This window comes from Colobus angolensis, unplaced genomic scaffold (assembly GCF_000951035.1).
Source record: "Colobus angolensis palliatus isolate OR3802 unplaced genomic scaffold, Cang.pa_1.0 Scaffold46, whole genome shotgun sequence".
Lineage (NCBI taxonomy): Eukaryota > Metazoa > Chordata > Mammalia > Primates > Cercopithecidae > Colobus > Colobus angolensis.
In genome coordinates, this window is record NW_012118043.1 from 7,303,015 (window position 1) to 7,322,522 (window position 19,508).

Sequence of the window (19,508 nt, forward strand, 5' to 3'; positions counted from 1 at the left end):
AAAAAAAAAATCCTAAAATTCATATAGAACCAAATAAGAGCCCAAATAATTAAAACAATCCTAAGGAAAAAGATCAAATAGGAACCATCACATTACCTAAGTTCAAATTATACTACAAGATTATACTAATCGAACAGCATGGTTCTGATATAAAAATAGATGATATAGACCAATGAAACAGAATAGAGAACCCAGAAATAAAACTTAGTATTTACAACCAACTGATATTCAACAAAGCATACAAAAACATAAATTGAGGAAACGACACCCTATTCAATAAATGGTGCTGGGAACACTGGATAGCCACATGTAGGAGAATGAAACTGGATGCCTATCTCTCACTATATACAAAAATCAAATCAAGATGGATCAAAGACTTAAATAAAATACCTGAAACCATAAACATTCTAGAAGAAAACTTAGAGAAAACTCTTCTGGACATTGGCCTAGGCAAATAATTATTACTAAGACCACAAAAGTAAATGCAACAAAACCAAAAATAAATAAATGAGACCAGATTAAACTTAAAAGCTTCTGCACAGCAAAAGAAATAATTACCAGAGTAAACCGACAACCCATAGAATGGGAGAAAATATTTGCAAGCTACGCATCCAAAAAGGAATAGCCATAATCTACAAGGAACTCTAACAAAGCAGCAAGAAAAAAAACAAAACACAAGAACACAAGTAATCCCATCAAAAATGAGCAAATGACATGAATAGACATTTCTCAAAAGAAGATACACAAATGGCCAACAAACATATGAAAAAATGCTCAACATCACTAGTCATCAGGGGAATGCAAATTAAAACCACAGTGAGATATCACCTTACTCCAGCTAAAATAGCCATTATTAAAAAGTCAAAAAAAGCAATAGGTATTGGCATGGATATGATGAAAAGGGAATGCTTATGCACTGCTGGTGGGAATATAAATTAGTACCTCTATGGAAAACAGTATGGGGATTTTTTAAAGAACTAAAAGTAATCCATTAATAGATCCAGCAATCCCACTACTGAGTATTTGCCCAAAGGAAAGGATGTCATCATATCCAAAAGATACCTATGCACATATTTTTATCACAGTACAATTCACAATTGCAAAGATATAGAACCAACCCAACTGCCCATCAACCAGTGAGTGGATAAAGAAAATGTGGTATATATATAACACCAAGGAATACTACTCAGCCTTAAAAAGAATGAAAGCTCTCTTTTGCAGCAACTTGGGTGAAGCTGGAGGCCATTATTCTAAGCGAAGTAACTCAGGAATGGAAAATCAAATATGGTGTGTTCTCACCTATAAGTGCGAGGTAAGCTATAGGTATGCAAAGGTATACTGAGTGGTATAATGAACTTTAGAGACTCAGAAATGGGGAAGGTGGGAGTGGGGTGAAGGATAAGAAACTACATATTAGGTGCACTGTACACTACTCAGGTGACGGGTGCAGTAAAATCTCAGACTTCATCACTATACAATTCATCTATGTAAACAAAAACCACTTGTGTTCCAAAATATATTGAAATTATATATTTTTGAAAAAATAGAACAGAAAAGAAATGCAAGTGTTAGTGAACTGAAGAAATAAGAGTCTTCATACATTGCTAGTGGAAATCTAAAAAGGTGCAGGCACTTGGAAACATTTAGAAGTTCCTTAAAAAGTTAAATACAGAATTATTTATATATCAGCAATTCCACTGCTAGGTATATACCCAAGAGATATTAAAACATAGGCCCACAAAAACTTGCAATTGAATGTTCATAGCAGCATTGTTTATAGCAGACAAAGGTAGAAACCCAATGTTCATCAACAAATGAATGGATAAACAAACTGTGTTATATAGATACAATGGAATATTATTCAGCTATAAAAAGGAATTAAGTACTGATATATGCTGCAACTTGAATGAACCTTGAAAACATTATGCTAAGCAAAAGAAGCTCAACATAAAAAGACATACATTGTATGGTTTGCTTTATGATCCAGAATAGGTAAATCCATAGAAATGAAAGCAGATTGGAGGTTACCAGAGGATGGGGAGAGGGAGAAATGGGAAGTGACTATGTATGGCTGTTTTGTGAAGTGATAAAAAAGCTTTCAAATTAGAGCTGGTGTTTATACAATATTACAAATACAGTAAATATCACCATATTGTACTTTAGTTAATTGCATATTTTATAAATTTCCCCACAATTAAAAAAAAACTTTATATAGAAAAATATAGAGCTTATTTTTTAAAGAGATGTATTTCAGGAATTAATTTTTAGCCTTTTCCAAAACTGCTCTTCTAAAGTTGCTTACCAAATAACTAACTTATTTGTTGAGCCCCTGCTATACATTCAGTATGCTTTTTCTTCCTACTCCAATGGCATTCAAATTGAGACTCTTCTCTTGATGCTATAACATTAAAAGTAATCCATCTCTTATAAGAAAAAAAGAAATAAATGAATGAAATGAAAAAAATACAAAAGATCAATGAAATAAAAAGTTGTTTTTTGAAAAGATAAATAAAATCAACAAACCTTTATACAGACTAAGGAAAAAAGATCCAAATAAAATCAGAAATGAAAAAGGAGACATTACAACTGATACCACAGAAATTTAAAGCATCATTAGAAACTACTATGAGCAACTATATGCCAATAAATTAGAAAACCTAGAGGAAATGAATAAATTCCTGGACACGCACAACCTATAAAGATTGAACCACGAAGAAATTCAAAACCTGAATATACCAGTAACAAGTAATGAGACTGAAGCCATAATAAAAAGTCTATCAGCAAAAAAATGCCTAGGACCTGATGGCTTCACTGTCGAATTCCACCAAACATTTAAAGAAGAACCAATACCAGTTCCACTCAAACTACTCCAAAAAATAAAGGAGGAAGGAATACTTCCAAACCCATTCTATGCAGCCAGTATTATCCTGATAACAAAACCAAACAAAGACCCATCAAAAAAAGAAAACTACAGGTCAATGTCTCGATAAACACTGATGCAAAAATTCTCAGTGAGATACTAGCAAACCAAATTCAACAACACATTAAAATGATCATTCATCATGACCAAGTGGGATTTATACCAGCGATGCAAGAGATGGTTCAACATATGCAAATCAATCAATATGATATGTCATATAACAGAATGAAAGACAAAAACCATATGATCATTTCAGTTGATTCTGAAAAAGCATTTGATAAAGTTCAACATCTTTTCATGATAAAAAAGAAAAACCTCAAAAAACTTGGTATAGAAGGAACATACCTCAACACAATAAAAGCCATACACAACAGACCCTCAGCTAATATCATACTGAATGGGGAAAAATTGAAAGCTTTTCCTCTAAGATCTGGATCAAAATAAGGATGCCCACTGTCACCACCAGTATTCAACACAGTACTAGAAGTCTTAGATAGAGCAATGAGGCAAGAGAAATAAATTTATTAAAGGGCATCTAAATTGGAAAGGAAAAAGACAAATTATCCTTGTTTGCAGATAGTATTTTCTTATATTTGGGCAAATCTAAAGACTCCACAAAAAAATTGATTAGAACTAATAAACAAATTCAGTAAAGTTCCAGGATACAAAATCAACATACAAAAATCAATAGTATTCATATATGCCAATGGCAAACAACCTGGAAATCAAAAAAGTAATCCCATTTACACAGCTATAAAATAACTAACCAAATAACATATGCAAATCAATCATATGACTGAAGCCATAATAAAAAGTCTCTCAGCAAAGAAAATGCCTAGGACCTGATGGCTTCACTGCTGAATTCTACCAAACATTTAAAGAAGAACCAATACCTTAATAAACCTTACCAAAGAAATACAAGATCTCTACAATAAAAACTATAAAGCACTGATGCAAGAAATGGAAGAGAACACCAAAAAATGGAAAAATATTCCATGTTCATGAATATGAATAATCAATATAGTTAAAATGTCCATGCTATAACACCTAAAGTAATCTACAGATTCAATGCAATTCCAAATGTACTATAAACTATTGACATTCTTCACAAAATACTACTGACCTTCAAAATACTAATGACATTCTTCACAAAAAAAAAATGGAAAATTTAAATGAAACCACAAAACACCCAGAAGAGCCAAAATCATCCTGAGCAGAAAGAACAAAACTGCAGGAATCATATTACCTCCCTTCAAATTATACTACAGAGCTCTAGTAACCAAAATAGCATGGTACTGGCATAAAAACAGACACATAGGCCAATGGAGCAGAATAGGGAACCCAGAAACAAATCCATACATCTACAGTGAACTCATTTTCAGCAAAAAGGCCAAGAACACACACTGGAAAAAAGACAGTCTCTTCAATAAATGGCACTGTAGAAACTGGATATGCATATGCAGAAGAATGAAACTAGACTCATCTCTCACCATATACAAAAATCAAATAAAATGGATTAAGGACTTAAATCTAAGACCTCAAACTATGAAACCACTATAAAAAAACTTAGGGGAAAATCTTCAGGACATTGGCCTGGGCAAAGATTTCTTGAGTAATACTCCACAAACACAGGCAACAAAAGCAAAAATGGGCAAATGAGATCACATCAAGTTAAAAAGCTTCTGCACAGCAAACAGTCAACAAAGTGAAGAGACAACCCATAGAATGAAAGAAAATATTTGCAAACTATCTAGCTGACAAATGATTAATAACCAGAATATATAAGGAACTCAAACGATTCAATAGAAAAAAAAACTGATAATCTGATTTTAAAATGGGCAAAAGATTTGAATAGATATTTCCCAAAAGAAGTTATACAAATGACAAACAGGTATGTGCAAAGGTGCTCAACATCATTGACCATCAGAGAAATGCTAATCAAAACTACAACGAGATAGCGTCTCACCCCAGTTAAAATGGCTTTATCCAAAAGACAGGCAATAGGCTGATGAGGATGTGAAGAAAACGGGACATTGATACACTGTTAGTAGGAATGCAAATTTGCACAATCACTATGGAGAACAGTATAGAGGTTCCTCAAAAAGCTAAAAATAGAGCTACTATACAATCCAGCAATCCTACTGCTAGGTATATAACCAAAAGAAAGGAAATTAGTATATCAAAGAGACACTTGCACTTTCATGTTTATTGCAGCACTAGCCACAATAGCCAAGCTTTGGAATCAACCCAAGTGCCCATCAACAGACGAATGGATAAAGAAAATATGGTACATATACACCATGGAGTACTATTCAGCCATAGAGAGATCAAGATCCTGTCATTTGCAACAACATGAATGGAACTGGAGGACATTATGTTAAGTGAAATAAGCCAGGCACAGAAAGACAAGCATTACATGTTCTCACTCATTTGTGGGACCTAGAAATTAAAACAATTGGACTCATGGAGATGGAAAGTATTATAGAATGATCATTATCAGAGAATGGGAAGGGTAGAGGGGAGGGGGAGTGGGGATGGTTAAAGGGTACAAAAAAGAATACATAAAATTGAGTATTTTCTAAAAGCACAACAGGGTGATTAAAGTCAACAATAGTTTATAGTACATTTAAAAATAACCAAAAGAATATATAACTGGAATGTTTGTAACATAAAGGATAAATTCTTGAGGTGATAATACCCCCATTTACTCTGATGTGATTATTATGCATTGTATGCCAATATCAGAATACCTCCTGTATGTACCCATAAAAATTATGTACCCATAAAAAATTTACGTACCCATAAAAAAACTATGTACCCATAAAAATTAAAAATAATTAGTTTTTTAAAAGATACTATTAAGTAAAAAAAAAATGAGGATTCAAGTTTGTTGTATTCTGTTTTTTGGTTAAAAAGACAAGAGGGAAAATAAATCTTTATATTTGATTTTATAAAGCAACTCTGGAAAGATATGCAAGAAATTAATACAAATGGTTTCCTGTTTCACAGTAGCAGTGGTGGGAAATGAACATAAGTGAACCAGACTTTTCATTGTTTATCTAATATTGCTTGAATTTCCAACCATGTGAATGTTATTACATTAATACCTGTTTTAAAATGCAATGAAACATGAATAGATAAATAAATAAACAAGAATGAAGTAGATCATATGAAATGATTTGCAAAGATTTCCATAATATGTCAAATGAAAATGTCAGACATTCCTTAGGTCTAGTGGAAAGAGAAGTCAGGGAATCTCAAGTTCCACTGAGTGGGATTGCCAAGGGCATTCCGAGGATCCTTGGTAGAGAGGCAGGAACAGCTCCCTTGGGAAGAGGTGGTTTGGATTGACCACTCCCAGCTTACTACCTATTCTCAACTGTTGTAAGAGGGCGGGGGGAGGTTGGAGAGGACAAGGGGATTGCGAAGGGCCCCTTCCTGGACCAGAACAATTTGAGTCCTTGTGGCCCTGGGAGGCATGAGGATTTGTGATCCCCCTGCTCTCCTGTTCTGCCTTCTTAAGAAGGGGCACAATTTACATGAAAAATTAAGACTAGACACAGCCCTACCTAGTGACTGAAGGAACTCCAAGACACACTGTCCCCTGGGGCCTCCATGTGAGGACAAATTTAATGGAGCATCTAGTTCTCATACTCAGAACCTTCAATTAAGCTAAATGGGTAAGTCATGGGGCATTGCCCAGGAATGGAAACCTGTGTTTTAGCTGAGCAAACATCCAGCCAATGGCTCTTTGCCTGCTGAGGGAATGCCTTCTTACGTCAAGAGGAAGAAAAAAGCAGGACAGAGCTTGGCAAGCCTGGGTGGGCCTGGGCCTGGGCCAGGGAGAGACTTGCTTGGCTGTAGGAAGCCAGCCCAGGAGCCCAGCTGCTGTAGTCAGATGCTCCCGAGGACAGCAGGTAAATTCCTAAGAGTCCTTGCTGTGCTCACTCTTAGCTGACTGATTTATCTCAGAACCAAGCTTCTAGGGAGATCTACCTCTGCACTTTTTCATGTAGTGTCCAGAAAGCTTCTTGTAACCTGGAAAGATTGGTTATAGTTGATCATTTTCCTCAGTCTTAAAAGTCACCTGAAGAATTCCACAAATACTTAGGTAAATAAATTCAGAAATGGAATCACCCAGGCAACTGAGAAAATGCAACGTGCAGGTATGTGATTTGTGAGTGTGGTGGACAGAGTTGGGAGCCTTAGGACAGAACTTTTTTTTTTTTTTTTTTGGCTCTGTCACCCAGGCTGGAGTGCAGTGGCCGGATCTCAGCTCACCGCAAGCTCCGCCTCCCGGGTTCACGCCATTCTCCTGCCTCAGCCTCCCGAGTAGCTAGGCGCCCGCCACCTCACCCAGCTAGTTTTTTGTGTTTTTTTAGTAGAGACGGGGTTTCACCGTGTTAGCCAGGATGGTCTCGATCTCCTGACCTCGTGATCCGCCCGTCTCGGCCTCCCAAAGTGCTAGGATGACAGGCTTGAGCCACCGCGCCCGGCCAGGACAGAACTTTTGAAACTGGGCTCTGCTACCAATTTTAAGATTGTGGTGTTCCTTAAATGGAAAGTGTAGGGGACAATAGTGGCTGAGTTATTGAGTAGCAATTGCTTTGTCTCATCCACTATCCCTCGCTTTTTCCCTCAATACCACCCCCAGTTCCTACACATGCATAGATCTGAAACAGAAGAATATGCTGAAGCTGTGTTTTGTTGAGAGTCTAGGACAAGTCACACACTTACCAGGAGTTTGATCTGTCGCCCCCGTATCTAGTTACTATCTTGAAACAAATACATATTATGTGCCAGGACTCTGTTAAGAGCTTTTTGGTTTTTTGGTATAGTTTAATTCTTACGATGACCCTGATTCTCAAAGAATGAATCCGAGACTCAGAAATGTTAGCGATCCCCCAGCTAGGAAGCACTGAAACCTAGATTTAAAACTTGGTGTGGCTGACTCCAAACCTTAGAATTTTATTTTCCCTCTCTATTTATTTCCTCTTTGATTTCTGTTATTCTAAAAGAGTAGTTCTCAACTGTGGTCCTCAAGCAGCAGCAGCAGCACCCAGGAACTTATTTAAAAATGTAAATTCTTAGACCCTAACCTAAACCCATTAAGTCAGAAATTCTAGAGATGGAGCCTAGCAATCTGTGTTCTAATAAGCCTCCAGATGATTCTAATGCTTGTTAGAGGCTGAGAACCTCTGCTCTATAAGGGTTAGTTTTAATTTAAAAAAAAAACACTTAAACTAATATTCATCACAAACGTATAGTCAATCAGCAATTATAGCCTCCTTAGTACAAGTTAACTTCACATCATTCATGTATGTATAATACAGGATTTTAGTTTGAGTTTGTACTAAATTGCTTTTATATAAACAATCAACATAATTACACCTTTTTTATTAAGGTATAATTTGCATACAATAAGAAAGCACAGATCAAGGGGTAGATTTGAGTTTTACCTTTACCTGCTCTCCCTAGACCCACAAACACTGATCTATTGTATATCACTGTAGATTAGGCTTGTTCTTTTCCAGAGTTTCATGTAAATGAAATTATATAGTATATGATCTTTTGTGTCAAGCTTCTTTCTCTCAGCATAATGTCTATGAGATTCATCTCTGTTGTTGTGTATATCATGAGAGTGCTCCTTTTTACTGTCAAGTAGTATTTCATTGTGTGAATATACCACAATTTATTTATCCATCAACCCGTTGATGGAAGTCTGGGTTGTTTCCATATTGTGGCTATTATATCTGAAACTTTTATATCATTCAAGTACGAGAGTATATCTGAAACTAAGGTTATATGGTAAGAGTATATCTGAAACTCATGCTTGAATGATAGTTGACTGGGTTTAGTATTTTAATCAAATGTGTTTTCCCTCATTATTACAAGATATTGCTCCCTTGTCATATTCCATCAGAGTTGTTGAAAAGCCTAATATCGATCTCATTATTACTTTGTTCTTTTTCATGTAATCTGTGTGGTGGCCTTTGTTCTCTCTGGGAAATTTTAGAATTTTATTTTTATCTAAATTTGCATCACAGTGTGTTCTGTGTTACATATATTCTGGGTAATCTCCTTGACTGCATCTTCTATTTCACTAATTCTTTCTTAAGCTGTGTTTAATCAACTGTTTAACCCATCTATTACCTTTTTAATTTTAGTGATCATATTTTTAGTAACTATTCTTTTTTAATTTTTAATGTTTTAAAAACATTATTTTATTCCTTTTTCATGTTTTCAGTGCTTTGTAATTTTCTTTATTCATTTTAAACATAATTATTTTGTAGTCTGTATTTGATTTTATTAACTGAAACTCCTGGAAATCTAATTTCACTGCATGTTTCTTCTGATGATGCTCTTGGTGGGTTACAAAGAGCATCAGTCTGTGTGGGTTTGTCAGTGTGTGTTACAATTGTGGATTATGAGCTCATATTTGGCATGGCTTTATCACACAGAACTCTGGTTGATCTGATTTTGAAGTGTGTTCCTCTACACAGCTTTTACATTTACTTCTTCCTGGCAGCCTTAAAGTGTTAACAAGCATATGACATTTATTATTTTAATATTTTAGCTAGCAGAAAGGATAAATTCAAACCCCAAACCAAGGTCAGAGCAGAACAGAACTTTTTTTTAACCTCTGTAGATCCCATGCCAAATAGACAAACTTTTTTCTTGTCTGTCGCTGCCGATTTTGACTAATTTACACCCTCAATGAGGGAGTAGCCCTTCAAGTGCTTGGCTTTATACAGGCATCTCAGTCTCAAATTTGCATCTTACACCAAGACTAATTCCTCCTCCCTCAATGCCCATGAACCCCCAAACCCCTGGCTTAGCACAATTAGCAACTCCTGTCTTGCCCCCAACCCCTTCCCCTACCAGGCCAGCTTCTCATTACACATTCTTACAGGTGAGGCCTATGGGCTACTCAGTTGCCGGCAGGAGGGACAGTGGAGGCCCTGAAATTTGAGCCTGGGAGGGAATATCTACTTCTCCAGCCCATGAGGCTGAGTGCTCAGTCTACAGCAGCTTCTGGCTGGACCTCACAGGATGAATCTCCAAGGTTTCTTATCTGTCTTCTGCTTCCTCCCTCCATTCATTTTCCATTTGTGGTAGTTATTTCTTTCTCACCCCTTACCTTTCCCCACTGGCCTTTTGACAACAGCTGGGCCATTTTTCACTCTGTCTTCCTAACTCCAGTATATTTACTGAAAGATAAATGTGCTGTTTTATATCCCTCATACCACACACAGAGCCATTTACTCAGATTTCATAGCACAAGGATACATGTATGAGAACCGCAGTGTCATCATCAAAATAGGTCTCACTTTGGGAATTCATGGTATGTCCATCTCAGCCCACACCTCCACTCTTCACAGTCACTTCTCAGACACCACATCTTGGAATAGAGGGTCAGAGCAATAAACTAACCCATTTCCATTGGGACAGCCCATTTGGAGAACATTCCTGAACCAAGGGTCCTTGTCCAGCTATGCCCCTACTTTGATCCAGGTGATCCTCAGCTTTCCCCTTGGATCTTAAAGCAAAATCCCACTGACCCTCTTCCTCCATCTGGCCTCCCTCCAGGCTCAGCTTGCTTTTAGCAGAATCATGTTTCGCGAAAACACTTTTCTCATGTCTCACCCTGCTGTTTGGAAGTCCACAGGGCACCTTACTTCCACAGGGAAGCGAGAGAGAGTTGGACTCTCAAGTCAGGCTCCAAACCTCTTTCAAAGCTGACCTAGCACACTGTTGAAGAAAAGGATTTGGAGCCCGACACATCTGAGTTTGAATCCTAGCTCAACCACTTACAAGTTGTGATTAGACATGTGATTTAACCTCCATGATCCTTTCTCATCTGTGAAATAAGGATGCTTAAACATAACTCACAGAGCTCTTGTAAGCTGAAACAAGAGGAAGTATGAAAGCTCCCTGGAACAGAGTAGAGTAGAGCTCCATGGGTGTGAATTCTGTCTTTTCAGTTTCACCAGCCTTGCTATGAGTGCTGGATTCACGGCTGATAGACTCCAGGCTTGAGGCCTGGATATTGGTGACCCATAGTACAAGCGGGGTAGACCCTGGATGTTTGCTTTCTTCCAGTAATGGATGAAATGTTCTGTGTGGGACAAGGGGCCCATGGGGGCCCAGCCAGCCAAAAATGAGCTGCTCTAGGGCCCTGTTTATGGTGCAGGACACTGGGACACCCACACCTGGCCATACCAGGACTTTGTTCCTGGGTTGCCTATAGTCTCGCTGAACTTTGCAAAGGAAAGTTCTTTTGAGTTGTGCTTCTGCCCTTTGAACCTGTTACCTTCAGAGTCATAAACTTGGTCCACTAGACTATAAAAGCAGCTCCTTCCAACACATTCTCCTTGCAGCCTGCTCCTTGCCATCTACTACACACCCTCACTGAACCAGAGGCCACCACCATGACAAGGGACCAGAATGGAACCTGGGAGATGGAGAGTAATGAAAACTTTGAGGGCTACATGAAGGCTCTGGGTAAGGAAGAGACTGGGGATGGGGAGGGAAGCTGTTGTTGGGAGTACTGTGGTCTGGCCCTCCAGACAGTGCTGCTATGGAGTTCAACAGACCTGTGTGCAAATCCTCATGCCTCATGTACAGCTGTGCAATATTAGGCAGATCATAAAAATTTTCTGAGACTCAGTTTTCTCATCTGGAAACTGGGAATAATGATAAATGAGATTATGTCTAGGATGCCTTAGCATAGTGCCTGGCCCACAGAAAACATACACTGAATGTATACGTCAGGAGGATATACACACACGGAGTAAAGCCAAACTTGAGAGGATAACCCAGTTGCTCCCCTGCCTTGTGACTACCATCTCTTTGATAACCACTTGGACCTGATAATATCCACCAATGACCCCTGCATTGTTCTTTTATCAGTTTTGTAATGGGGAAGCAGAAAAGAAATAGCTAGCAAATCTCTCAACCTAGGGAAAATCAAGCTCATGGAAGGCAAGAGAGGCTTTTGTCAGATAGCACAAACAACCCACTGCTTATATAACTTCTGAACTGGATTCTAGGCCAAGGGCTACCAACTGGTGTGTGTCCTGAGTTCACCACAGGGTGGGTTCCCTGTGGAACTGGCAGAAAACACATAGCCCTGCCCAGCCTACAGGTTCTGCCTGGAACTAGAGTGAGTGGGTCCCCAGAGGGGAGCTCACAGTTGCTGGGTGGCTCCTGTGCTCCAGGTGCTGAGCAAGGGGCTTTGGCTGCCTGTCCTTATTCCATCCCTCAGCGGCCTCTTTATCGCCTCTTCTAGCTTTAAAGTTCTCCACATACGGGGTTACTTCGTTGGAACTTCCTCCACATGTAGAATGAGAGAAATGGCAGTGGGTGGAGTTAGAGGCACAATAATAACTTGGATATGATGGTGGGAGGTCTCTCCAAGAGTGGAAATCATGAGTTTTTTGGTGTGGTAAATTTCCAGCTTGAAAATGTCCACCATGTCAGTGAACAAGGAAAGCTGTGATATGTTTCATATTTGTGGAACTAAGCTCTTTCTTCATGTTCTCTTTCTTTTTTTTTTTTTTCATTTATTTGTTTTGGAGATGGAGTCTCGCTCTGTCACCCAGGCTGGAGTGCAGTGGCACAATCTCAGCTCACTGTAAGCTCCGCCTTCCAGGTTCATGCCATTCTCCTGCTTCAGCCTCCTGAGTAGCTGGGACTACAGGCGCCTGCCACCATGCCCAGCTAATTTTTTGTATTTTTAATAGAGACAGGGTTTTACCATGTTAGCCAGGATGGTCTCGATCTCCTGAACTCGTGATCCGCCAGCCTTGGTCTCCCAAAGTGCTGGGATTACAGATGTGAGCCACCGTGCCTGGCCTCTTCATGTTCTTTACACTGGTTTCTAACACTGAATAGCTTTCCTTTTCATTCTGGTTAGCAGGATTTTTACATCAACATAGTTGGTGGGAGGAAGAAAGAGGCAAAAATCCTCCTACCAGAGCCCCAGCCTCAACCCTGTTGCACCTGTGTTTTTTAGTACCAGGAGTGGCCAATAGAAATGGGATTCTGATTCTACACATGGGTAAATGGATTGGAGCATAGCTTGGAACTAGAATTCTGAACAAGATTATACAGATGAGGAAACCAAAGCAGAAGGGTCAACATAGCTGGGACGAGAGTCCAGGGATTGCTCTGGGACCTTGAACCAGTTTTTTTAACCTTTTGGAACCTCGGTTTCCTCATCTGGCAAATAGAGATAATAGCCCCAGCTTTGCCTGTCCCTCCAGATGATATTGGATTTAGTTGTGGTTTTGAGCAATTAAAAGTACTTTAACAAGGGTTATTTGGAAGTTTCAAGGTTTCAAGAGTATGCTGAATAAGCCAGAGTCAAGTAATATAATTAGAAAGAAACCTTGTGTTTTTTGCTGCTTATGCTTAAATAATGAAAAGTCCTATGATGACTTAGATTTAAAATCTAGGTTCTGTTTAGTTTATGGCTTTGCAGAGTGGACCCCTAAAGCCCACCTCTCTAGGCTTAAGGTGAGAAGCAAACATTCCTACCACTCCCTTTCTCCTCCTGGGGGTTGGGAGGATGCAGAGTACACCATCACCTCTCTCCAAGAAATCCTGCCTCTCACAACACCTCTAACAACTTCCTCTGGACTCTTTTCACACCAACTTACACCTTTAATGTGAGTGAGGGGCTCACAAGTTGTGAATGTGATATTTGAATGTCTTCATCATTGAGGTTTCAGATTGGACTTTGTAATTCTACTTGGTATGAAATATTTATTGTCTCTTAAAGCTTTAGCCAAAACTTCCAATTTAACATCACATTACATTGATTTCACTCTAATAAGCAAGTCATTTGATCTCTTTGTCCCATGATCTCTGCAGTGTAGAGTATTAGGCTGACACTCCACTGGTTAAGATTAATACCATGTGTATTGAGGTGGGATCCCTTGTCCTTCTCAACCTGCCATGGGAACATGGGGCAGTCGTGGCAGTGACTGAAGACAGGTCTCAGGTGGCTCAGCTAGAAGCAGGCGAGGCAGAGCTGCCCCTTCAATCTAACCTGCCAAAAGCAGCCCAACAGATCTCAACAGTTTCCTCCACACCCAGGACATAAGGCAGGTTGCTTTCCCAACACTGAGATGTCAACGAAGCTTGCCTTCCTTACCCTTTTGAGCAGTGAGACCCTTAGCATTTGGGAAGAGTATGTGTAGACATCCCCAGATGTGTGACTATTGTTAAGGATGATGCCCATTCCCTGTCTAAGAATCATTGATTTCTAATACTTTAACCCCTAGCACTAGAGAGTTTTCTTTTTCTGTGGGCCTGGTAGAGCAACTCTACTGAGACGTGGGGTTGGGCAGTAAACTGGCTTTGTCACTAACTCAGTGACTCACTCTACACACTGGCCTCCCAACATGACTCAGCCACCAGCCTCAGCAGAGTAACACACCATGGCACCCTTTGGGTTTGTCACAAATGATGTCATTAAGAGTTCAAAAGGTGAGTGAGCCAAAGGTCAGTGGTACTTTCTCTCCTGCCTTCTTAGGCACCTGGTGTTTCTCACCCCAGACTCTTTCTTGACAGTGGGGAAACCAGCTGGTGACCTCCTTTGCCCTGAGGAACTTGTCATGTCCTGAAGTCAGTCCTCCTTCAGGTCAGATCAGGGGATGAAGGAGTGAGAGGGGTGGTCTTCATTTTAAAGGGGAGACCAAGGAGGACAGATATAAGGAGGTCTCCGTAATGTGAAAGAATACTGGGAGAGAGTTCATTAACTCTGCCCAGGTGGGAATTATTCAACTTCTCTATCAAAGCTTTAGAAGGTGCCTTGGATGCCAGGGACTGTGCCATCTGAAGCAGAACCAACCCTGGAATCTGTTCTCAAGGAGTCATGTTACAGCCATGCACAAATGGTATTCCTGTTTTTTATTACTGTTTGATGAATCACCCCCAAAATGTAGTGGTTTGAAACAACCACAATCATTTAATTATTATTTCTCATGGTTCTGGGGGCTGACTGGGTTCATCCCAATGGTTCCTGCTCAAAGGCTCTCATTTGGTTGCAATTGGACAGCACCTGGGGCTGGAGCCATCTCAGGCTTCCTCACTCATATGCATGTCTGGCAGTTGGTGCTGGATGGCAGATGAGACCTTAACTTGACTTCAACATCTACATGTGGTCTCCCCAGGTGACCTGGGTTTCTTCACAGCATGCAGGCTGTGTCCAAAGAGAAGAGATACAAGCTGCATGGCCTTTTATGACCCAGCTTCAGAAGCTACCAGGTACCACTTCCACCATATTCTAGTGGTTGAAGTGGTACAAGCCTGCCTGCATTCAAAGAAAAGGGACATAGACCCCACCTCTCAGTGGGATGAATGTCAAGGTTGCATTGTAAGAACAGCATGTAGGATGAGAGGTGTTATCGCAGCCATTTAAGAAAATATAATCTGCCACAGATGAGCCAGTTGAGATTCTATGCCTTGGGCTCAAAGGGGCTATGGAATCAAAAGAACAATAGTAACAAGAAGTGTGTGCATGGTGGTGAAAGGAGCTATAGTACATGGAGTCAGTGAAGGCTTCCTGAGTACTTCTTGGTGGGGTTTTGAAGGAAGAGCAGGAGTTACCCATGCGGAGATGGAGTCAAGCGTAGCCCCAATGGGCATGTGCACAGGCATGGGCCTGGGACACCAGAAGGTGTTGTGTTACCAGAGGGTGAAGTGCAAGGAGGAGGCAAAAGAAGAGTCTGGAAAAGCAACAGGCTCCTTAAGTCAGTGTGCTACACATGAACTTCACCTTACAAGGAGAGGTCTAGGAAGAAATTGTATGCAGAGGAGAGAGATGCTATCAATTCTCACTCTAACAGAGAGAGAGTGAATAGACCAGCAGACTGTCAGAGAACTAAAGAGGTTGTTACAATGACCCTGGGAAGGTGTTGAGAGCAGTACCCAGAAAGGGTGAACAGGGAGATGTGCAGAGCAGGAAATAGGCTGGATTTGGTGACTAGAGGAGGAAGAGTTAGGGAGGAGTCAGCCTAGAAAATGAAAAACCATCACATAATTTTAACCAGTGAAGATGGGGAAGCATGTGTCCAAAAATTGGATAATGTTAAATTGATACATCTTTTAGGAAATTTTTATGCCATATATTGTAACTATTTGGGGAAAACCCATTATTTTCTTAACTCACAAATGCAGGTGAGGATTATCTTCTATGAAGAACATCCTTTTCATTTAAATTGACATGCACAGACTTAAAAGTGCCGTGGCTATCACAATCAGTTCTAGTGGGTCTCTGAAAGCTCCACCAGGAAGGGAAAGCCCTAAGAGGCTGAAGTCAGACAGCTCCCATCTAGGTGGTCTCTGCCAGAAAATATTTCCCGAATATGTGCCATGTGCAAAAATCTCATCCTGACCATTTAAGAGCCTGCAGTCTAGCATGATGGGTGAGCACATGCACAAATTATTCTCATACCATGATACGCATCACACTAGAGCTTTATATACATTTCTTCATTTTAGTGAATTCAGTTTTCAACAAATGTATCGAGCACCTATGACACATCAGGAAGTGCTCTAGGCACTGGCGGTATAGTGGGAAATGAGGAGACAAGTTCTGGCCGGCATGGAGTTTACATGCTAGTGAGGAGACAGAAAGTAAACAAATAGTTTAAGATTATTTTGGGTAGTGGTGAGTGCTGGGAGGAAAATTAAAAGAATAATGGAGTGGAGTGTGGTTGGTGGTCAGGGAAGGCTTGAAGGGGTGACAGTGGAGCCCGGGTTTGAATGCTGACAAGTGTTATTCTGAACACAGGGAACAGCAAGTGCAAAGGTTTTGGGTTCAAGAACACGAAGCCAGGTGTGATGGCTCACACCTGTAATCCCAACACTTTGGAAGGCCAAGGCCAAGGCAAGAGGGTGACATGAGGCCAGGAGTTCATGATGAGCCTAGGCAACATAGTGAGACTTCTGTCTCTACAAAAAATAGAAAATAAAAAAATTAGCTGGGCCTGGAAGCACATGCCTGTAGTCCCAGCTACTCAGGAGGCTGAGGGGGGAGAATCACTTGGGCCCAAGGGTTTGAGAAAGCTGATGTATTGGGAGTTGGAAGTGTGTGAGGCGGAGGAGTTGTGGGTACGGTGGGGGAGTAAGAGTAGAAAAGTAGGCGGAAGGCAAAGCACACACCAGCCTTCTGCTGGGAAGAAAAATTGATCCTCTTTGTATTCTTTAAGGATCACTATGGCCACAGCATGGAAAATGAATCATAGGAGGGCAAGATTGCAAGCAGAGAGGCCGAGAGACCCATTAGGAGGCTGCAGTGTTGTCCAGGCAGGAAATGACCATGGCTTGAGCTACGGCAGTGCCTGTGGAGCTGGAGAAAAGAGGACAGATTCAGCTTATATTTTGGAGATAAAGCTCACGGGGTTTGCAGATGAATATGAAGTGAGAGCAAATGATAGAAATGAATTTGGGTCCCAGACTTAGGCCTGAATAACTGGGCAGATGACAATCCCATTACCCGAAATGGGGAAGTCACCAGGAGGAGTGAGTTTTGGTGGGGAGGGACCAGGCTGGGGTGGTGGGGGAGCATGCATTAAGAATTCTGGTTTGCATATTTTGGTTTCAGATATCTGTTACACATTCAAATGGAGTATTAAAATTGGCACTTTGATATGGGATATGGAGCTCAGGATACGGTCAGAGGTAAATACAGAAGAAATGCTTTCCATTTTATGGGGTGAGGAATCCAGAGAAGTGGAGAGACTAGTCCATGGCCATCTGTGGTTAAGAAATGATGGAGCCTAAGACAGGAGCCCAGGCTATCTGCTTCTAACACCCACAGCCCTTTTCTCAACACTGTTCTTGGTGGAGGTACAAAACATGGAGGTAGGGAAGAAAGAGCTTCACTGTGAACAAGGTATGTCCAAATGAAGACATCCAAAGTAAATAGGCAGGACCCTCAGAAACATCGCAAGAGAATCACTCAGAGTCCCTGGGTGAAAATGAGTAGGTAGGTAGATGATAGATAGATAGATAGATAGATAGATAGATAGATAGATAGATAGATAGATAGATAGATAGATAGATAGATAATAGATATCTGATGCTCCAATGAAGAATTTGTTTCATAAAATCTGGATTCCTGATGGTGCTCACAAGTCAATGAAGGTATACACCTTGCCAGTCTCTACTTGAACCATATGGTACCTAGTAGGACTTTCAAAGGGGAAATGCTGAGGGATGGAAAAAGCCTAGATAATGATAGGTGCTATCCCTTTGTACAGGTCTCCCCTTGCATGTGTTGGCATCACCTCCACCCTAATGTCCATCCCAGTAAGTATGCAGTAGACTAAGAATGGAGAGGAGAAACTGTGCATAAGGAGCAGGGAGACACACCAGGGTCTCCAGCTTGCCCCCAGTGCCTAGAAGGAAGTGAGAGGAGGCAGCAGGCAGGGATCTCATCTAATTCCTTTCAAATGTGTTCTCTGGAGCAGGAAGTGGCATGGAAAAAAGGAGAAAATTGTTCTTACACTCTGCTTCTCACAATTGCCTAAGAGTGCCAATGATTTGAGAATTAAGGAGTCCAGGTTTGAAGCCCATCAAAGCTGCACTTTGAATGGTTCTCAGATTTCATATGATGAATACTTGTGCCTCTCTGCTCTTTAATTTACAAAGAGCACCTGCCCTTTTCGCCTGCAACTTTAGCTTTTTTCACAAGCACATTACACAGCATTTTAATGTTGAGTAGCATACTCATATTTCACCTTTATGGCTTGTATTGTTCAAAATGCAGTTATGAAAAGTATGCTTTAATAAAGTCACGTCAGTGTTGTTTTTTTCCTTCTGCAGCAGCTAAAAGCCATATATATTATTCAGAAATAGCTTGCCTTTGGACCTTTCCTTCTGAGATAGAAATTCATTTCACCTGGCTATAAATCAGACTCAGAGATACCCTTAATCCAGAAACGGAGATAAAACATGCTTGATAACCCTGGTGTTAAAATACCATACCAGGAAAATAATTTTCTCTGCAAAGTACGAAGAGGAAGTGTTTTTATAATCTGTATGTGTGTGTGTCTGTGTGTATGTGTGTGTGTGTCTGTGTGTGTGTGTGTGTGTTCTACAACCACAGTTAAACCCTTTTGATTAGAAATATCAGGAGTCCACCAACAGAACATTTGGCTACCTTCCCTGGGGCAGAGCAGAGGTGACATGATTTACTGGGTTGTGCAAACACTGAAGGGTGGCCAAGAGGCCAAGCCATTTTTCAATCCAGAAGAGAAGTGATGCTTGATTCCATTTGCATAGTCTTCAAATAAGATTCCCCCGGCACTGGTCAGAAAGATTGACTAGAGATGGTGTTTCCAAGACAAACCAGTTCTGTCAGCAATAGATATTTTTAGCTGTGATTTACCTTTCTATGCAACCAGGGACAAGCAATACTTTTTATTGGGGAGGGGGGCGTTAGTTATAAATGACAACAGAATGTGTTCGTAAAAAAGTCGTCAGGAGTGCTATCCTAACTGGGTAGCTCTGAGCCCACCACTTAAATTCTCAGGGCCTCAGTTTCCACATCCATTGAGTGGAAATAGACTTG

At 40.4% G+C, this 19,508-nt stretch overlaps 1 protein-coding gene across 1 annotated transcript in view; it reads left to right on the top strand.

Moving 5' to 3' along the window:
* The first annotated feature begins 6,806 nt into the window (after window positions 1-6,806).
* RBP2 (retinol binding protein 2, cellular) overlaps window positions 6,807-19,508 on the top strand; it is a 28,935-nt gene continuing 16,233 nt past the window's right edge. The window contains exons 1-3 of the mRNA XM_011958112.1: window positions 6,807-6,837; window positions 6,937-7,031; window positions 11,302-11,425. Of these exons, the coding sequence (XP_011813502.1) occupies window positions 11,353-11,425 (73 nt within the window). The 5' untranslated portion in view covers window positions 6,807-6,837; window positions 6,937-7,031; window positions 11,302-11,352. The remainder of the gene's footprint in view (window positions 6,838-6,936; window positions 7,032-11,301; window positions 11,426-19,508) is intronic.